General features: G+C 53.4%; 1 protein-coding gene and 1 long non-coding RNA gene across 8 annotated transcripts in view; one reads left to right on the forward strand and one right to left on the reverse strand.

The window, feature by feature from the left end:
• CD300A (CD300a molecule) overlaps positions 1-18,138 on the forward strand; it is a 50,716-nt gene that overhangs the window by 5,484 nt on the left and 27,094 nt on the right. For 2 of the 7 annotated variants that reach the window (XM_049637739.1, XM_049637744.1), the window contains exons 2-8: positions 3,107-3,222; positions 4,882-6,264; positions 8,269-8,604; positions 9,283-9,448; positions 12,500-12,594; positions 16,459-16,496; positions 16,960-17,067. In XM_049637739.1, coding sequence (XP_049493696.1) covers positions 6,204-6,264; positions 8,269-8,604; positions 9,283-9,448; positions 12,500-12,594; positions 16,459-16,496; positions 16,960-17,067 — 804 coding nt within the window. In that variant the 5' untranslated portion in view covers positions 3,107-3,222; positions 4,882-6,203. Of the gene's footprint in view, positions 1-3,106; positions 3,223-4,872; positions 6,265-8,268; positions 8,605-9,282; positions 9,449-12,499; positions 12,595-16,458; positions 16,497-16,959; positions 17,068-17,681 lie in introns of those variants that run through there. The other 5 variants (XM_049637740.1, XM_049637746.1, XM_049637745.1 and 2 more) reach the window with 5 other exon arrangements.
• Positions 969-4,016, reverse strand: LOC125927414 (uncharacterized). Its single transcript, XR_007459337.1, has 2 exons — positions 3,822-4,016; positions 969-2,787 (listed from the first exon to the last, which is right to left on the reverse strand). It is a non-coding gene; the product is annotated as an uncharacterized LOC125927414 (long non-coding RNA).

Below are 18,138 nucleotides of genomic sequence, written 5' to 3' on the forward strand. Positions count from 1 at the left end.
CCCATCAACCCTCAGTTTATTCTCAGTTTTTAAGACTCCTCCTGGTTTGCCTCCTTCCCTCTCTATAATTTTTCCCCCTTCCCCTCCCCCATGGTCCTCTGCTAAGTTTCTCAGGATCCATGTAAGAGTGAAAACATATGGTATCTGTCTTTCTCTGTATGACTTATTTCACTTAGCAGAACACTCTCCAGTTCCATCCACATTGCTATAAAAGGCCAGATTTCATTCTTTCTCATTGCCAAGTAGTATTCCATTGTGTATATAAACCACAATTTCTTTATCCATTCATCAGTTGATGGACATTTAGGCTCTTTCCATAATTGGGCTATTGTTGAAAGTGCTGCTATAAACATTGGAGTACAAGTGCCCCTGTGCATCAGCACTCCTGTATCCCTTGGATAAATTCCTAGCAGTGCTATTGCTGGGTCATAGGTTAGATCTATTTTAATTGTTTGAGGAACCTCCACACTGTTTTCCAGAGCGGCTGCACCAGTTTGCATTCCCACCAACAGTGCGAGAGGGTTCCCATTTCTCCACATCCTCGCCAGCAACTATAGTCTCCTGATTTATTCATTTTAGCCACTCTGACTAGCGTGAAGTGGTATGTGAGTGTGGTTTTGATTTGTATTTCCCTGATGAGGAGCAACGTTGAGCATCTTTTCATGTGCCTGTTGGCCATCTGGATAGGATTGACATTATTCCTAAGTGAGTTGGTTCCTTTTAAAAAAATTTTTAAACGCTTATTCATTTTTGAGAGAGAGAGAGAGAGAGAGAGAGAGAGAGTATGTGTAAGTAGGAAAGGGGCAGAAAGAGAGGGAGACAGAGAATCCGAGGCAGGCTTCATGCTTTTAGTACAAAGACCCACACGGGGCTCAAACCCACAAACCGTGGGATCATGACCTGAGCCGAAGTTGGACACTCAACTGACTGAGCCACCCAGACGCCCCGAAGTTCTATATGGTCAATTCTTCTTCTTCTTCTTCTTCTTTTTTTTTTTTTGAGAAAGAGAGTGCACAAGTGAGTGAGGAGCAGAGAAACAGAGGGAGAGGGAGAGAAGTGGGGTTCACCTGAAGCAGGGCTTGAGCTAAGTGAGTTGGTTCTTAAAGTCACAGTTTATGGGACATCCCCTGCTGGGAAGGAGAGAAGGTATCTTTCCCATTGCTCTGCACCTGGGTCCCACCACCAGCCCACACTGTGAGTTAATATTTTTATAAACCTCATAACTGAGGAACAGTTCAATTTCTTGCCGCGTGTGTGTGTGCGCATGTACATGTGCGTGTGTTGCATGTCAAAAGCCTCGAATTGCTAAATGTCTAATTTTCTTTAATCCTCTTTTGGACTCTCTTCATTTTGTAATATACTAAGTGACTCAGAAAATGGAAATGGCCAGACCTCTCTGGCTCTCAGGGAGGCACAGAAAACCGGAAAGAAATTAAAAAGAACACACGAGATGCAGGCAAGTTGAGGCAACACATTTGGCTTCACCTCTGCGGACGGGCGGCGCGTGTAACACTCACCTGCTGTGTCAGAACAGGCGTGGCCATGTCTATAGCTCGCCCTCACCCACGGCAAGGTGCCACGAGCTCTGGGCTGGCCTGAGGTGGCCCTTTGAAACACACACATTCTACCAGCTTCTGGAAATGCCTGTGGGAAGGCTGCTGTGTGACGGACAGATGAGCTGGGCGGCAGCGGTGGGGTGGGGGGAGTGGAGCGGTCAAGGTGGTTACAGGGGTGTGTGTGCATGTGTTTGAAGAAGCGTCTGACCTTCCTGAGTTGGGGTTATTCCCAGAGTGTCAGACACTCAGATATTCAAGCTCGAGGCCAAATGTGCCCCCTCCCAAGCCAATTTTAGAAGTTTCTGAATGGATGGTTTGCAGGTTCATCCCACCCCCACCAACCCCCTGTCAGCGCAGGGGCAAGAGCCCCCAGAGACTGTTTTAGGTTCGTCTGGTGTCATTCTACATGGAAAGAGGCCTGGGGCTGCTCTTGGGAGAGGAAGGAGGAAGAAGCAGAAGGTGGTGATGGGTAGGGGGGAGGCCGGGGGAGGGAGGACTCGGGGGCCCAACATCCTCTTCCCCATTACACTCCTGGGTCAGCAGTTTGGTGCCCTCCACTGCCTTCTAGAACTCACTCTCCCCCTGCCCCAAGCAGTTACCCACTCGACAGGTGTAGTATGGCCCACAGAGCTTGGGGTTGTTGCACCCACCTCCCAGGTTATCAGCTGTGATTCAGGAGACACACGAGGCCGGTGCTGGGGGAGGCTGCCCCTACCCACCCGCCAGCTTTGTGTGTCCCTGGGGGGATTGGCAGAGGACGGTCACAGAGCCCTGGATGCTGCCCCTGTCTTCCCTGCCCGGTGTGCAGGCTGCTGGCCTCTGCTTGCACCTAGTTTCTGTTGAGCAGTAGTTTAGGGTAAGGGCACAAGTCTTAAGTGCTCAGTTGGATGGATGATCACATGCTCACACCGTTTTAAGCTCTAGCCCTTTCTTCTTCCTGAGGATGGAGTTTGGCAAGAGGACGAGAGGGGCCCTGGTGCCCTGGCTTCCCTGTTATCTGTCCCCAGATCTGGTTTTCCTTCCCTGGGCAACATGGTGGGCACATGAACCTGGGGCTGCGGGGGCCCTGCTTCCATGGAGTCTTACCATGAGAAGGGAGGCATTCAGTGTCACCCCAGCATGGGTGAGCAAACCCAGAACCAGACTTTGCAGGGGCCGGGGATGCAGGAGGGGGCTCAGAGGGGCCTGGAGGAGGCAGGGATGTCTTCTGAGGGGATGGCTTGACTGCAGCCTGGAACGATGGAGGAGGTTGAAGATGAAGGAATGACCCATGTCCCCTCCCGCAGCTGCTGATCCCGTCCTTACGACTGGGACTTTGCGGAGCCCCAGGGCTGCCCTCGGGGCAGAGCCAGGAGCAGTCCCCAGGTAGATGCTCCCGCTGAGCTCTGCAAAACCCTAGGTTGCAGGTGCAGACATTCTCTACAGGTCCAGGCACCTTCTCTACAGAGGACCCTCATGGAGCAGGGGCTCTGTGGCCAGGAAGTCCTCTGGGGGACAGAGAACACTCTCAGGCCTCTGGCCAGCACTGACACTCCTCTGCTCGCCCACAGTTTCCGCTCAGTCTAGACCACAGCATGCCCGGGGCCAAGCAAGAGAGCGTGTTACAGGCCACGACCAGCTGGTGATGGACTGCGACCCTGGGACTGTGGAATGCGCTGGAATATAGGTTGGTCAAGCTGCCTGGGACCCTGGAGGGTCCAGCCATGCTGGAGTAGCTTCCTCTGAGATGGGCAGGAGGAGGCTGGGGTGCGGGCAGTCTCGGGGAGTCCAGCGGAGAAACAGTCCGGGCCAGATTGGGCAACCAGATGTTTCCTTTGCTTCATCCTCCTTCCTGGCCACCCCGCCCCCACTGCCTCTCATGCACAGTGGTCTGTTTGCCTCGGGAATCCCGAAGACATTGACCCCCTGGAGACAAAGCACTTGTCCCATAGTAGGTGCTGGTTTCTTCTCCCCTCTCATTCCAGGCTCGCCCAACTGTCAGCTCCCCTCCTACCACCAGCCAGTCATGTGGCCACTAACTGCTGTGCAGCCCTCAGTGCCCAGCCCCTTGGCCTGTTGGCCACCCTTGAGGGGTACCCACAGTGGGCGAGGTGCTCCCAGAGACCCCCGTGGGCCTTGAGGTCTGGAGACGAAGAGGCAGACTGATGGGAGCCACCGACTGCCCAAGGGAGAGGGCGGCTCTGAGATTGTGCCCCCTTAGAAAGGGAAGTTCTGCCGAATGGCCCCACAGCTAAACCACCCCCAAATCTTTCCTGGGACCCCTACCGTTCATAGGACTCAGTGCGGAGGCTGCTGCCACTGTGTCTGCCCAGAGAGTGTCCGCCCCTGTCCCCGCTGGCCTCCGAGTGCATGTGTCCATGCTGGGAAGAGGCTCCAAAGCTGATGAGAGGTTCTGCAGCTGCAGGACCCCTCCTGGGAAGGTGGGGGCTCAGGCCTGCGGCTCTCAGCCTTGGTCTTCCCCTAAATCATGTCTGCTAGTGGTTATCGGTGGTGGGGAAGGCGTCATTTCCCTTATTTTCTAACATCACGTGGCAATTTTGCATCATTTCGTTTCTTCCCTAGCGTTTGCGGACAGGTTGGGCCCAGCAAGGTGGATGTGGCGGGGATCGAGGCCCCTGCCCTTCCTCTTTCAGTAGTCTCGATGTTTCTCTGTGCCCCTCAGAAGAATCACACTCCATAGCTCACAGCCTATTCATGACGCATACATCTCTCTATTGAATCCTATCTTCCTACTGCCTTTCTTTAAAATGTTTTTATGGGGGCACCTGGGTGGCTCAGTCGGTTGAGCGTCCGACTTCAGCTCAGGTCACGATCTCACGGTTCATGAGTTCGAGCCCCGCGTCAGGCTCTGGGCTGATGGCTCAGAGCCTGGAGCCTGCTTCCGATTCTGTGTCTCCCTCTCTCTCTGCCCCTCCCCCATTCATGCTCTGTCTCTCTCTGTCTCAAAAATAAATAAACATTAAAAAAAAAATTTAAAAAAAATGTTTTTATGTATGTTTGAGAAAGAGAGAGAGAGAGAGAGAGAGAGGGAGACAGTGAGTGCCAGTGGGGGAGGGGCAGAGAGAGAGGGAGACACAGAATCCAAAGCAGGCTCCAAGCTCTGAGCTGTCAGCACAAAGCTCAATGCAGGGCTCAAACCCACAAACCATGAGATCATGACCTGAGGTTAATAAGACACTTCATCAACCGAGCCACCCAGGAGACCCCCCTCCTGCCTTTCTTTAAAGTAAAGATGTATTCCCCGGGGAAAAAAAAAACTGACCTAAGGACATTATTACCTCACTTTTGAGTATTTTTATAATTATTATGCTGTTCATTCCCACAGATTGGCCGTGATCATTGACATTTTGCAGGAGACACAGATTTTTACCAACGGTTGTACCAGTGCTAAGCAGACAAGCCACGGGATATCCTGGCCTCCTGCTTCTCAGTCTGGTGCGTCCCCCTCTGAACCTTGACATTCAAGACTGTAGCAGTGTCTTTTGGTGGTTGAATTGGAAAATATGCATTTCTGGAGAAACTTTGTGGTTATTAGACCAAGGCAACCACCAAGTATACCTCTCCTACATTTTCATGTTCAGTTCAAGATCTTGATCTTGAATCCTCATGAGCTTTAGCTAGTCTATGACTGCATTGCCATAGACATTCTTCTGATGCCCACCACACTCTGTGCTTGGAACCTTCCAGAGGAGAATGGACAAGTTTCCTTGGTTCCTTGTAGCTTCCCGGGGAAGGTGCTCCTGTGGCCAGAAGGGAGGAGGAAAGTGAAAATCCTCAAAGGAGCAGGGAGAGAAGGGCATTCTTGGGACTCCAGAGATGGCACAGGGCTCCCTGTGGGTGGCACTCAGTGCAGGCTATCAGATGACATGTCACACATTAGGATTGGCTTCCTATGTGCGTGTGGCCATTCTGTGTAAGCTGAGGGCACTTGTCACAGGGTATACAGGTGTGTGTGCGTGTGTGTATTTAGAGTCTGAATTCCACGTGGATCAGGGAAGGAGGGGTCTCTGAAAGCTTGCTAAGTGCCCACTCTGTGCCCAGCCCTGACCTGGGACCAGCAGGGGCTGCACAGGAAGGAAGGTCACAGCCTGAGGAGACGTTTCTAAGACTGAGAGCCATTCAGAGACTCTGAGGTCACTGTGCCAGCTTAGGGGTCTGGGCCTTGAGCTGCAGGCTCACAGAAGGGGAGCTCCCTGGGGTGGCCTCATCAAGGCTGGAGAAGGATGCTGGCCCTGATTCCTCCCCACTGAGTGCTCGCCTGGACCTGCAAGGAATTTCTGAGCCCAGCTGGCCTTGTGCTTTTGGGGGTGTGACGGGAGGGGCGGCTCAGGTCTGGGGCGCTGTGGGCGAGTAGGGGTCTCACCCCTGGAAGTATCTGTGGCATCTGTGGCACAGCTGGGATGGGTAGAAGGGTGCATGGTTCTGGTGGGGGGGAGCGGGTCTCAGCCGGTCCCCATCCCCGGTGGCTGTGCTCCCTCTGTGCCCTTCATTTTCTGACCAGCCCTAGGAGCAGAACCTAAAGAAACTGAACAAGGAAGCAGCAGGCACAAAGAAAAGCAGAAGTGGAAACCTTGGAGACTTGACCCTCCTCCTTGAAGGGGCCTGAAGCCGCCTGGCACTGCCGTGGGTGACGTCTGTGCGGAGAAGATGAGGTGGTCGGACCAGGCCGTGTGGCTGCCGTTGGCTCTGCTGCTTCTCTGGGTCCCAGGTGAGGGGCTGCCCGAGGAGGGGGAGGCTCAGCGGTGAGGGAGGCTGTGGGGGACAGGGGAGCACAGGAAGGGGCACTGGGAGAGGGGCACCCTGTGTCCACCACGTAAGATGGATCGTACCCTGGAAACGTGAGACAGGGCATTCACCTGACCTTCCATGAGCCACATTGGGGCGCCCAGAAGGGGCTTTGAGGGCAGTTTCGGATGGATTATTCCAGGAAGAAGGAGGGGCGACCAGGTGGCAGCAGAGCGGGTGGGAGAGCGGCTGAGGCTGAGCACACCGAGGGGAGGGGGGTGTGTTTTGTGCAGGTGTGGAGGAGGGGTGACGACTGGCGGGAACACCACCCTCTGGGGTGCACTGAGGTGTGTGTAGCCAGGGCAGCGCGAGGGGCTCAGCGTCCTCAAGGCAGAGAGATGGGGACAGAGGGGAGGGGACGGTGGTGGGGAGGAAGGGGAGGGCAGAGAAGTCACGGGGAGGAGAGCTTTCCAGGGAGCAGAGGACTTCCCGTTTCCAGGGATCCGGCTTCCATGCCTCTCCGGAGCTCTCTGCACACAGGCACGCACCGCCTAGACAGGTCTGTCCCTGGGGTGCCTAAAATCCTTTTGGTCATTTTGATTACAAATTGCATGTTTTCTTTGACTCTGTTTGCTAACTGGTTGGCCACGGGGAAGCTCTTCCCTTTGTGTATTAATTTGGCAATGGGTCACCCTCCCACAGCTACTCTGTCCATCACCCTCTGGGGCGTCCTTGTGTTTTCATGGAATCTGCCTACAGTGGGAGCTCGTGGTTCCTTTTGGATATCCGTTTGTCCCGTTTGTTTCTCTCATCGGCCACAGGCTGGTCCAGCCAGAATGATGCAGTGACCATCCTTGACTTGTCTCTGACGAGGGCAGGTGTCCACTGTTTCCCATTAAGTGTGAAGAAGGTGTCTGCTTGTGTCTCGTTACAAAGTGTTTTTTTTTTTAATTTTTTTTAACGTTTATTTATTTTTGAGACAGAGAGAGATAGAGCATGAACGAGGGAGGGTCAGAGAGAGAGGGAGACACAGAATCTGAAGCAGGCTCCAGGCTCTGAGCTGTCAGCACAGAGCCCAACACGGGGCTCGAACCCACTAACTGCGAGATCGTGACCTGAGCTGAAGTCGGACGCTTAGCCGACTGAACCACCCAGGCACCCCACAAAGTGTTTTTAAAAACAGCAGCAACAGGGGGCACCTGGGTGGCTCAGTCGGTTAAGCATCTGACTTTGGCTCAGGCCATGATCCTGGGGTGCATGAGTTCAAGCCCTGAGCTGGGCTGTGTGCTGACAGCTCAGAGCCTGGAGCCTGCTTCAGAGTCTGTGTCTCCCTCTCTCTCTGCCCTTCCCCCACTCATGCTCTGTCTCTCTCTCTCAGAAATAAATAAACATTAAAAAAAAAGAAATACGTTCCAGCCAATAGAGATAATTTATATTTTCCAAAACATAGGAAATCATTTGTTTTATCTAAGTTTACAGACTTGTTTGTAGAGGCTTGTAAATTACCTTGGTTATTTTTCTTATGACTTGTGTATGTGCGTCTCCTATTTTTCTTGACTTGGCTATCACTAGAATGTTGGTATCTTCCATACGAAAAATCAAGTTTCCAACGTATATGCTAACTCCACTGTGTTCCTGTTTCTTAATTCGCTGATTTCTGCTCTGACCTTACTCTTTCTTTCCTCCTGAGTGGGGTGTATATGCGTGTGTTCCTCTCCTGACCTCCAGAGTTGGGGGATTCACTTGTTTATCTGGGGTTCTCAGGGATAGGACTTGGTGACCATGAGCAGCCAGAAGGGAGGCTGGGGTCTGGAAGAAGGGGCTGCTGTGATAAAAATCTTGGGAGTGACAGAAAAGCAAAGGAAGGGAAGGTTCTGGCTGACGGGGGGTGGCCAATGTGAGATGGGGAAACTTTGGGGGTGACTCCCAGGGCACCCCTGACCCAGGCCCATCTGGTGAGGGGCCCGCACTCGGCTGTGTTTTCCAGGCTGCTCCTCTATAAGTGGCCCCACCTCCATGACGGGAACCTTGGGGAGTTCCCTGAGCGTGCAGTGTTCATATGAAGAGCAATTAAGAGAACATTTCAAATACTGGTGCAAAAAGCCATGTTTTTGGAAAATTGTGAAGACCAAACGGTCAAGCAAAGAAGTGAGGGACGGCCGCGTATCCATCAGGGACTATCCTGCAAACCTCACCTTCATAGTGACCTTGGAGAACCTCACAGAGGATGATGCAGGAACATATCGATGTGGGATCGATACGTCCTGGTTAGGAGGATATTTGCAAGACCCCGCCGTCCACATTGTGGTGTCTGTGATCCCAGGTGAGTTGTACGCACCCCTCCCCCAGCGCCAGCACCAGGGCCCCTGAAGGGTCTCAGGCGGGAATAGTCGAGGCAGGAAGCAGATCAGAGGCTTGGAGCAAACTGTGTGTGTGTGTGTGTGTGTGTGTGTGTGTGTGTGTGTATGAGGCGGGTAGTAGGTGGAGGAAGAGAGTCAGGGTGGCTTCCTGGAAAAGCTGACCCCTCTGCTCAGTCTTGGGAGGGGGCAGCTGAGAAGGCAGAGTGTGCAAAGGAGAGAGGGAGCCATGCTACAGGACGGTGGGAGCTGAATGGAGAGGCAGGTGGGGCCAAACGGCGAAGGTGAAGGTGCTGGGCATAGCGGGGCCTCCAGCCAGACTTGCAGTCAGACTTGGAGTTTAGACAGAGATCCCAGGCGGGCAGCGTCTGGCTGTGGCTAGAGGAGGATGAATCTGGAGCACAGGGGTGACCTACGGGCTCTCCGGAGGGCCCTGACCCTCCTCCACAGGATGGGATCAGGACTGCTGGGGGCGCACAGTACCCCGGGCCCCGGGCCCCAGGGAGACTGTGGCCCCGGGGGGCCCTCGGTCCTGCCTCCACCCTGAGTGAGCATTTTGTGCGAAATCAAACCAAAAAGGTATTGGCAAGTAGCGGGAGAGTCCGATAGCGCTATCCCTGGTCTCGTTTGTGTTTCCGCGCCAGCAACAACGTCCGCTCCACCCGCAAACATCACTGTAACCCAGATCTCAACAATCACAGCTGGAATCACGACCACGCCGTCCTCATCCTCACCCACTGTCCCCATCACCATGGGAGCCACCCACAGTGCAAGCAGCCAAGAGGAGTTCCAGCAAAGCCAGGGCGTGGGGTGAGGTCCTCTGTCCCCGGTCCCTTGTCCTGGAGGTAGGCCCTCGCCTCAGGAGTTGCTCAGGGCCAGGGGAAGCCTCGAGGTGGGGATGGCAGGAAAGGAACTTCTAATGAGGGCTGATGCTCCTACCAGGGATGTGCTAAATGCCCTACACGTCACTAGGGCCCTGGGCCGTCACCGCCCTCATGTTACGTAGGCGTAGGCGCAGACGGCTCAGGGAGGTTAAGTGATCTGCCAGGTCACGTAGCCACGGGAGGCGGGGGGTAGGGGGGTGGGGGCTTCCACCCAGGTTTACATGACTCCAGAGTCTTGGTTCCTCCTTCTAAACCTGTGATTCTTTTTTTTTAAAACTTTATTTCTTTATTTTGAATGGGAAGAGGGGCAGAGGGAGAGAGAGAGAGAGAGAGAGAATTTCAAGCAGGCTTTGCATGTCAGCACAGAGCCCGACATTGGGCTCAAACCCACAAACCGTGAGATCACGACCTGAGCCGAGATCAAGAGTCGGACGCTCAACTGACTGAATCACCCAAGCACCCCTAAACTTGTGATTCTTGGTCTTTTGGGGTCACAACCCCCCCGGAGAATCCGACAATGCTTACAGACTCCTTAGAAAAGCGCGTGTAGTTGTAAACCACTTCTGAGGATCTCAGACACCCTCACCAGGCGCCACCTTGCGTCCTGCCATTCAATGCCAGCACTCACCACCTGGAGTTACCACAGACCCCGCGGGTTGAGGGCTCAGTTCCATAAGACTGCCTGACTTCAGATGCCAGAGCAGTTTGGGGATCCCCAGGCCATCACGTTTCTGGCCAACTGGCTATGAATTTGGAGGTTCCCATGACCCTTTTGGGTTTGATAATTGGCTAGATAGCTCACAGAATGCACGAAAGCCCAGTGCTTACGAGTATGGTTTTATCATAAAGGAAAAAGGCCAGAAGCAGCCAATGAAGAGACACATGGGGTGAGATCTGGGAGGGTCCTGGGCACAGAACTTCCCTGCTGACTCCTAGGAGGGTCAGAGCACGTCGGGGCACATGCCATTACCTAGGCACGATTGGTTGAATCACTGGCCACATGATTGAACTCCATCCCCAGACCCCCTCTACTTCCTGAATTTCAGCTGGCTCAGAGCCCCAAGTCTCCATAATCATGGGGGTGGGCCTTCTGGTGACCAGCCCCAGTCTTGACCCATTCATCTCTTAGCATAAACTCAGGTGTGATCCGAGGGGTCCTTCAATAACAGAGGCTAGCCTACTATTGGGGAAATCCTTAGGATTTAGAGTCTCCCTTCCACAAGCTAGGGGCAAAGGCCATTCAGATTCTTCTTATTTTTTTTAAGTAATCTCTATACCCCAATGGGGCTCGAACTCACAAACAAGAGTCACATTCTCTACCGACTGAGTTAGCCAGGTGCCCCCATTCAGATTCCTTATTCTATGACCCCCCAAAACCCTTCCACAGGCCTTCCATCAACCCAAGTGACTATCTTAACATCAGGCAAGGTGAAATTCAGGTCCTAAACACACCACTTCCAGAACCGACTGCAGATACACACACAGGAGGCAGAACTAGGTTTTGTAAGGCCTGGAGCCTCTGCAGTTTGGTGTGTGTGGGGGGACTTACATCTTTAAGAAAAAGACATGGGGTGGGGCGCCTGGGTGGCTCAGTCGGTTAAGCGTCCGACTTCAGCTCAGGTCACGATCTCACGGTCCGTGAGTTTGAGCCCCGCGTCAGGCTCTGGGCTGATGGCTCAGAGCCTGGAGCCTGTTTTAGATTCTGTGTCTCCCTCTCTCTGCCCCTCCCCCGTTCATGCTCTGTCTCTCTCTGTCTCAAAAATAAATAAACGTTAAAAAAAAAATTAAAAAAAAAAAAGAAAAAGACATGGGGTGTCTGGGTGGCTCAGTCCATTGAGTGTCCAACTTTGGCTCAGGTCATGATTTCACCGCTCATGGGTTTGAGCCCCGCATTGGGCTCTGTGCTGACAGCTCGGAGCCTGGAGCCTGCTTCCGATCCTGTGTCTCCCTCTCTCTCTGCCCCTCCCCTGCTCACACACTCTCTCTCTCTCCTTCAAAAGTAAATACACATTTTTTTAAAAAAGAAAAAGACTAGAACATTATGAATGCAAGCTAGACAGGAAAGAAGAGGCTGGCAAGCGAGGGACCTGAAGTCAGCTTCCCACGACCTCTGCTGTGGCTTGTTCATATGTGAAATGGCAGAGCCACAAGGCGACTTTTTTTTTTTTTGTGGCAATGTTTGTAACTGCAAAAGGCTGGGGGACATGCCAGTCAGAAGCAAGAGGTAAATAAATTATGGTCTGTCCATGCAGTGGAATACTAGGCAGCGGTGGAGAAGAGCGAGGGCCTTCTTTATTCACAGACGTGGAGAGATGTCGAAGACGTGTTGCTAAGTAACAAAAATAGTGTTGGATCACACCTCCTTTGTGTGAAAGAAGGGGGAAAATAATGTATGTTTCTATTTTCTTGTATCTGAATAAAGAGCTTCTGGAAGGTTCTTTTTTTTTTTTTAAATAAATGTTTATTCATTTTTGAGGGGGGCACAGAGAGAGAGGGGGAACAGAGGATCCGAAGCGGGCTCTGCACTGACAGCAGCGAGCCGGATGTGGGGCTCGAACTCAGGAACCGTGAGGTCATGACCTGAGCACAAGTCAGATACTCCACCAACTGAGCCACCCAAGTGCCCCTGGAACGTTCTTAAGTACACTGATATACTGTCTACTTTAAAAAAATTTTTTTAAATGTTTATTTATTTATTTTTGAGAGAGAGAGAGAGAGAGAGAGAGCGCAAGCAGGGGAGGAGCAGAGAGAGAGGGAGACACAGAACCCAAAACAGGCTCCAAGCTGTCAGCACAGAGCCCGATGCGGGGCTCATGACCTAAGCTAAAGTCGGACACTCAACCGATTGAGCCACCCAGGCGCCCCTCTCCTTTTTTTTTTTTTTTTTTAATGTGACCTTTTCTGTCGATTGCAAATAATTTTGGGGGGGTGCGGAGTGCAAGCTCCCACCTGCTCAACACTGCCGTGTCCTCCCCAGGCTCCAAGTACTCCTTTCCTTGTTGGCGCTTCTGCTGCTTCTGCTGGGGGGAAGCTTGTTCCTGGCCTGGAGGATAGTTCGCAAGCGGGTCAAAGGTGAGTCAGCCCCCTGCTGGGTGGGGGGTGGGTGGGCAAGTCCCAAGCACCTCCCTCTCATTTTTGAGGCTCTGTGTCCTTGTTCCCCAGAATGAGCATCAGGAATGTATCCTCGGACCACATGTCCTGGGTGACCCTCGAGGCCAGGCCCCAGAGGAGGTGTCCCTGGTATGGCGGAGACAGGCCGTGGAGGGGGCTCCCTGGAAGCTTGTCCGTGAAGCGGTCACCCTCTTCTGTCTGATACCCTTCTGGAACCTCCCATACTCTTGAGGGTGTTGTCCCGCCCAGCCCCTGCCCACCCTCACACTCTCGAAGACAGCTGTTCCCAACTTCCTGTAACATGGGGGGAACCGTAACATCAGTGGGTGCTTCTGCATTTGCTCTGGGCCCCGGGGGCACCTCCTCTCGCTACCCTCTTTCCCTGGCTTGCTCCTGGTGGGCCTGGGAGCTCTCAGACTCCCTTTCCTCTGGGACCTTCTCCTGGCTCCCCAAAAGCAGCTTGGGGGCCCCTCCTGGCTGCACCTCGCACCCTCATACCCTTTTCACACCAGACTCTCCCCGCCTGCTTCCTTGCCTGTCTCCCGCCGGCCTGTGCTTCTTCAAGATCAGGGACTGGAACTCAAGAAGGCACCCGGTCAGTTTTTGTTGAATTAATGTATTGCTTAGTATCTCGAGCCATGAGGGCATCTCAGATGCTTCGGGCATCCTGGGGCCCACTTGCTCTCCTCTGGGCTCAGACGCAAAGAGAGAACACATGTGGCATCCCCAGCACCCTGTCTGGCACTCAGGAAGTAGGTGCTCAGTCGACTTTAAACGAGCGAATTCGATAAAAAGAGCAGAAGGATGCAGATGTGACCTTGTTGCTGGCTGGAGGCCCAGCTGTCACCCACGGGGCGCAGGTCTCTGCCCGAGTTGCAGGGGGAGCCTTCTTTGCTCTAAAACTTCTGGACTCCATGAGCAGCTGCCTCGAAGGGGAATCCTTGCCCGGCCTTATGGGAGGAGGGGTGCATGCCCCACAACTGGCGGTGGGTGCTCCCGGAGCCCGTGCATCCTGGGGATCGGGGCGGGGGCCCACCGTGGGGGTCAGGCCTTTGGTCAGGCCTTTAGAAGATGAGTCGACCTCAGCACGTGTGTGCCTGATACAAGGAAGGAAAACCACTTCCCTTTCCCGCTCCGCTTCCCCCACATCACTTCTGAGTGCCCTCCTCCTCACCCCAGGCCAGGCCTCCCTCTGGGATTTTCTCAGCCTCAGGCCCGTGGGTCCCAGCCCTCTCTGCCCTTTCACCTAGAAAGCTTCCCTTTCTTTTTTTTTTAATGTTTATTAATTTTGAGAGACAGAGAGAATGTGAGCAAGTGCACACGCCCTCTCACAATCAGCGGAGGGGTGGAGAGAGGAGGGCAGAAGATCCGAGCAGGCTCTGTGCTGACAGCAGAGAGCCCGATGCGGGGCTCAAACTCACGAACTGTGAGATCGTGACCTGAGCCGTAGTCGGATGCTTAACCAACTGAGCCACCCAGGCGCCCCAAGAACCTCCCTTCTGAAAAACGGGGATATAAGGTTGTGGGAGAACAGGGGCGCCTGGGTGGCTCAGTTCGTTAAGTGTCCGACTTCGGCTCAGGTCACGATCTCACAGTTCTTAAGTTCAAGCCCCGCATTGGGCTCTGTGCTGACAGCTCAGAGCCTGGAGCCTGCTTTGGATTCTGTGTCCCCCTCCCTCTCTCCCCCTCCCCTGCTCGCATGTGCTCTTTCTCTCTTTCTCAAAAATAAATAAATAAACATTAAAAAAAATTTTTTTTAAAGATTATGGTAGAACATTCAAAAAATAAGCAAAAGCACAAGGAAAGAAATAAACTGTCCATAATAATATAATAAAAAAGAAAACTCCCAGCACCTGGAGAAAACCAAGCACTGACATTTGGGGCATGTCCTTCTCGTGCTTCTCAATGTTTATTTATGCAGATATGATTTCTTACTTATGGCTTGCTTCTACCACAATCCCTCTTACACACACACACACACACACACACACACACTGCACACACACACAACGCACACACACACATATTTGCACTTAACCTACCATTATCATTTTCCCTGCTGTGCAATGTTCTAGAAGTCTCTTACTGCAGAGTTTAACGATGTGTGGGGGATTGCACCTTGCTTCGTGGACCCTCTGTCACAGGAGAAAGGCCTTGTGTTCAAAGATGCTGACACTCCCTCCCCATCCCTGCAAGTCTCAGCTCCTGTCCCCACACTGTCCTTGCTGCTCTGCTGCAGCCTGGTGCCTGCCTGTCACACACAGCCTGTCTTCCCCTCCGCCCACTCATGATGAGTTCATTCATTCCCTTGCTCACGCACACAGCACAGCCGTCCGGAGCACCTACTGTGGCACCGGGCCCTGTGCTGGGCTCTGGGGGACACAGTCGTGACCAGGAGAGACTGGGTTCCAACTTCCTGTGCAGCTGGCTCTGGCCGAACTTTCTCACTGCCACATTCCTTCCCCAGCAATGTCCACCCATCTCTTCTCCACCAGCCACCAGGTCACCCATACAGAGAGAGGGTGGCAGGAGCCTGCACGCAGTATTTGGAACAGAATGTGTTTGCTCCTCAGAGCACCCGGTTGGTGTTCTGTTAAGCCAACCGAGAGCCCTCAGCTAGCACTTGCATCCTGTGTGTTTCCTGAATGTCGGTGTCTCACCTTTGACTCTGGGGCTCTATGAGGGGTGGGCAATGTCTGTCCCTGGTGCATCTAGTGCGGGGGGCTCTGGGGTTGCCTGGCCGTGCAGCTACACTAAAGGCATTCCGGCTGTGTGCACAATCCCCACTGCCGGCCCGCTCCTGGGTCTCCGGGTTCCAGCGGCCAGGGGTGCACAGAGCTGTGTTCAGAGGCAGGTCTCCTGCAGAGCAATGCTGAAGACGCCACAGGCCAGAGGTTGTGTGCCCTGAACCGTGGTTCCCCGGAGCCACAGGGCCTCCTGTGTATGAGGGACAGACCCCCAAGCCAGGGGAATCAGAGCAGATGACCCCGGTGACTTCTCATGGTTTGATGCAGTACTAAGGTCTCCATAAGGACGGTTCCTTTTTTATTTTTAATTAAAAAAATTTTTTAGGGCTCCTTAAAACACAGATTGCTGAACCCATCCCCAGAAGTTCTGGTTCCACACGTCTAGGGGAGGGCCTGTGGATCTGCGATTTGTTTATTTGGGTAAAAAGCACATATTGTAAAATTTGCCATCTTGGCCATTGTTTTTTTTCATTAATTCTTTTTAATGTTTGTTTTTGAGAGAGAGAGAGAGAGAGAGAGCAGGGAGGGGCAGAGAGAGAGGGAGACACAGAATCCGAAGCAAGCTCCAGGCTCTGAGCTGTCAATAGAGAGCCCGATGCGGGGCTCAAACTCACGAACTGTGAGATTACGACCCGAGCTGAAGTCGGACACCGAACCCACTGAGCCACCCAGATGCCCAGTCATCTTAACCATTCTTAAGTTTACAGTTTGGTGATGCTGTGAAAGAAATCTCTGGAACTGTTTCATCCTGCGGATAGGTCCTTGTAAACAGGTGTCCTTCTCCGGTCTACTCCCACTTGAGAGCATTCTTTATGAGTGACTCTTTCGAGACCTAGCTTTGTATGGCCACTCTCCCCAAGCCTGTGCCTTCCCGCTGGTTCATTTATTCTCTCCTCCACTCATGCATTCGTTTTTCATTTCCTTCTTCACCCACTTGCTCTCTCTGCAATTCCTACCCTGAAGTGACAGGTCCTCAGCGTCAAAGTCTCTAGGGAAAGTCCTTCCTCCAACTGGATCATAGGGGATCCTTATCCCTGTTTTGTTTTCGGATTCAGACTCCTAACTCTTCTCTCTTCAGCTGGTGAGAATCCAAAGCCACTCCGGACCCATAGTCAGGTAAGACACAGGCAGAAGGTGTGCCAGGGTGGCTGGCGGAGAGAACAGAGGACATTGGGGGCTTCAACAGTCCCACTGGCCGGTGGAGGTCTGAGTGCATTGTTGATGGATGGAGTTGGGTGGTTGCCCAAGAGCAGGGAGAATGATCTCTGGGACATCTGGTGGTTGGGTCTCTGGATAATTAGCTCTGGTTAATCTGTCCCCACCCCCATCCCCCATAGAAAGTGGAATGATGGAGGGTCCTTCCATGCTGACTTGGGGGGGGGGCATTCAAATACTGCCCAGAGGGGACCAGAGTGGGGGATGGGGGGAGGCACGGTGGGGAGACTGGGGCTGGGGCACCCAGAACATTGAGAGAAGGGGTAGATGTCCGCAGGCAGGCAGGAACAGAGGTCCCTCTGAGCTGGACTATGGAGGGGCTCCGTGGACACCCGCCAAATCTCCACACCTTCTGCCCACCCAGAATACTCTGCAAGGTGAGCTCTATTATGCTAATCTGGAGCTTCAGACAAGGACGCTTCAGGGAGAGCCCGTGCAGCCGAGACAGGAAGAGGTAGAATACAGCACTGTGGTGAGTGTGAGGGCCTGGCGGCTGGCGGGAGGGGGGGGAGGGGAGGGCCTGGGCTCTGTGAGAGGCACCGCCCTGGGGGGTGGCAGCAGGCAGAGAGGGAAGGGAGGGGCTGGCTTGGTGACCTTGTGCCCCACCAACACAGGGCCACACAGAACCTAGGTCAAGTGTAGACCTTGCCAGAGCTTGGTGCCATTGTGGCTGGGGGCTGGGGCAGAGACGAAGGGGCTGTTGGGGTGGCCAGTGATGGTCAACAGTCAGTGAAGCGGAGCATTTATTATGCACCTACTATATACCACACACCGATGTTAAAGCCTGTGATTTCCCACTGTTTTGGTACCATTATCTCTTTGGCATCAACTCTACGTTTCAGGTTTTTTTTTTTTTTTTAAATTTTTTTTTTCAACGTTTATTGATTTTTGGGACAGAGAGAGACAGAGCATGAACGGGGGAGGGACAGAGAGAGAGGGAGACACAGAATCGGAAACAGGCTCCAGGCTCTGAGCCATCAGCCCAGAGCCTGACGCGGGGCTCGAACTCACGGACCATGAGATCGTGACCTGGCTGAAGTCGGACACTTAACCGACTGCGCCACCCAGGCGCCCCCTACGTTTCAGGTTTTTAATCAATGACCCCCCTGCAAGCCAACCCTTAGGCACAGTGACTGTAAAGTGCAGCGTGGAAGAGGCTTCTCCAGCAGGGGTCAAGACCCACCCATTAGGGGAAGAGTTCGGGGAGAGGTTGGGGACCCTGTTGTTGGAGAAGATGAAGGGAGAAAAGCATCAGACATATGGCCCTGGGACTAGCAGCATCCTTGTTTTTCTAACTTGGTGATTAATGATCTCAAAGTCGATCCAGGCACCCCACCCCCCCTGCCCCGTCTCCAGGTCTCATGCCTGGGACTTTGTGCTGTGTTTGAACAGGTGGGGTGAAGCAAGGGTGGGGCAGGACAGTGGGGAAGCCTGGACCCACCGCCATGGAGCCCCTCAGGGTCCCCTCAGGTGTCCCTTGTCTCCATCCTGAGCTGGGGACCAGTGCTTCCCCTGCCTCTCCCTGAGCCTCCAGTCTCTCTCT

The sequence above is a fragment of the Panthera uncia genome, chromosome E1, assembly GCF_023721935.1.
Source record: "Panthera uncia isolate 11264 chromosome E1, Puncia_PCG_1.0, whole genome shotgun sequence".
NCBI classification, from domain to species: domain Eukaryota; kingdom Metazoa; phylum Chordata; class Mammalia; order Carnivora; family Felidae; genus Panthera; species Panthera uncia.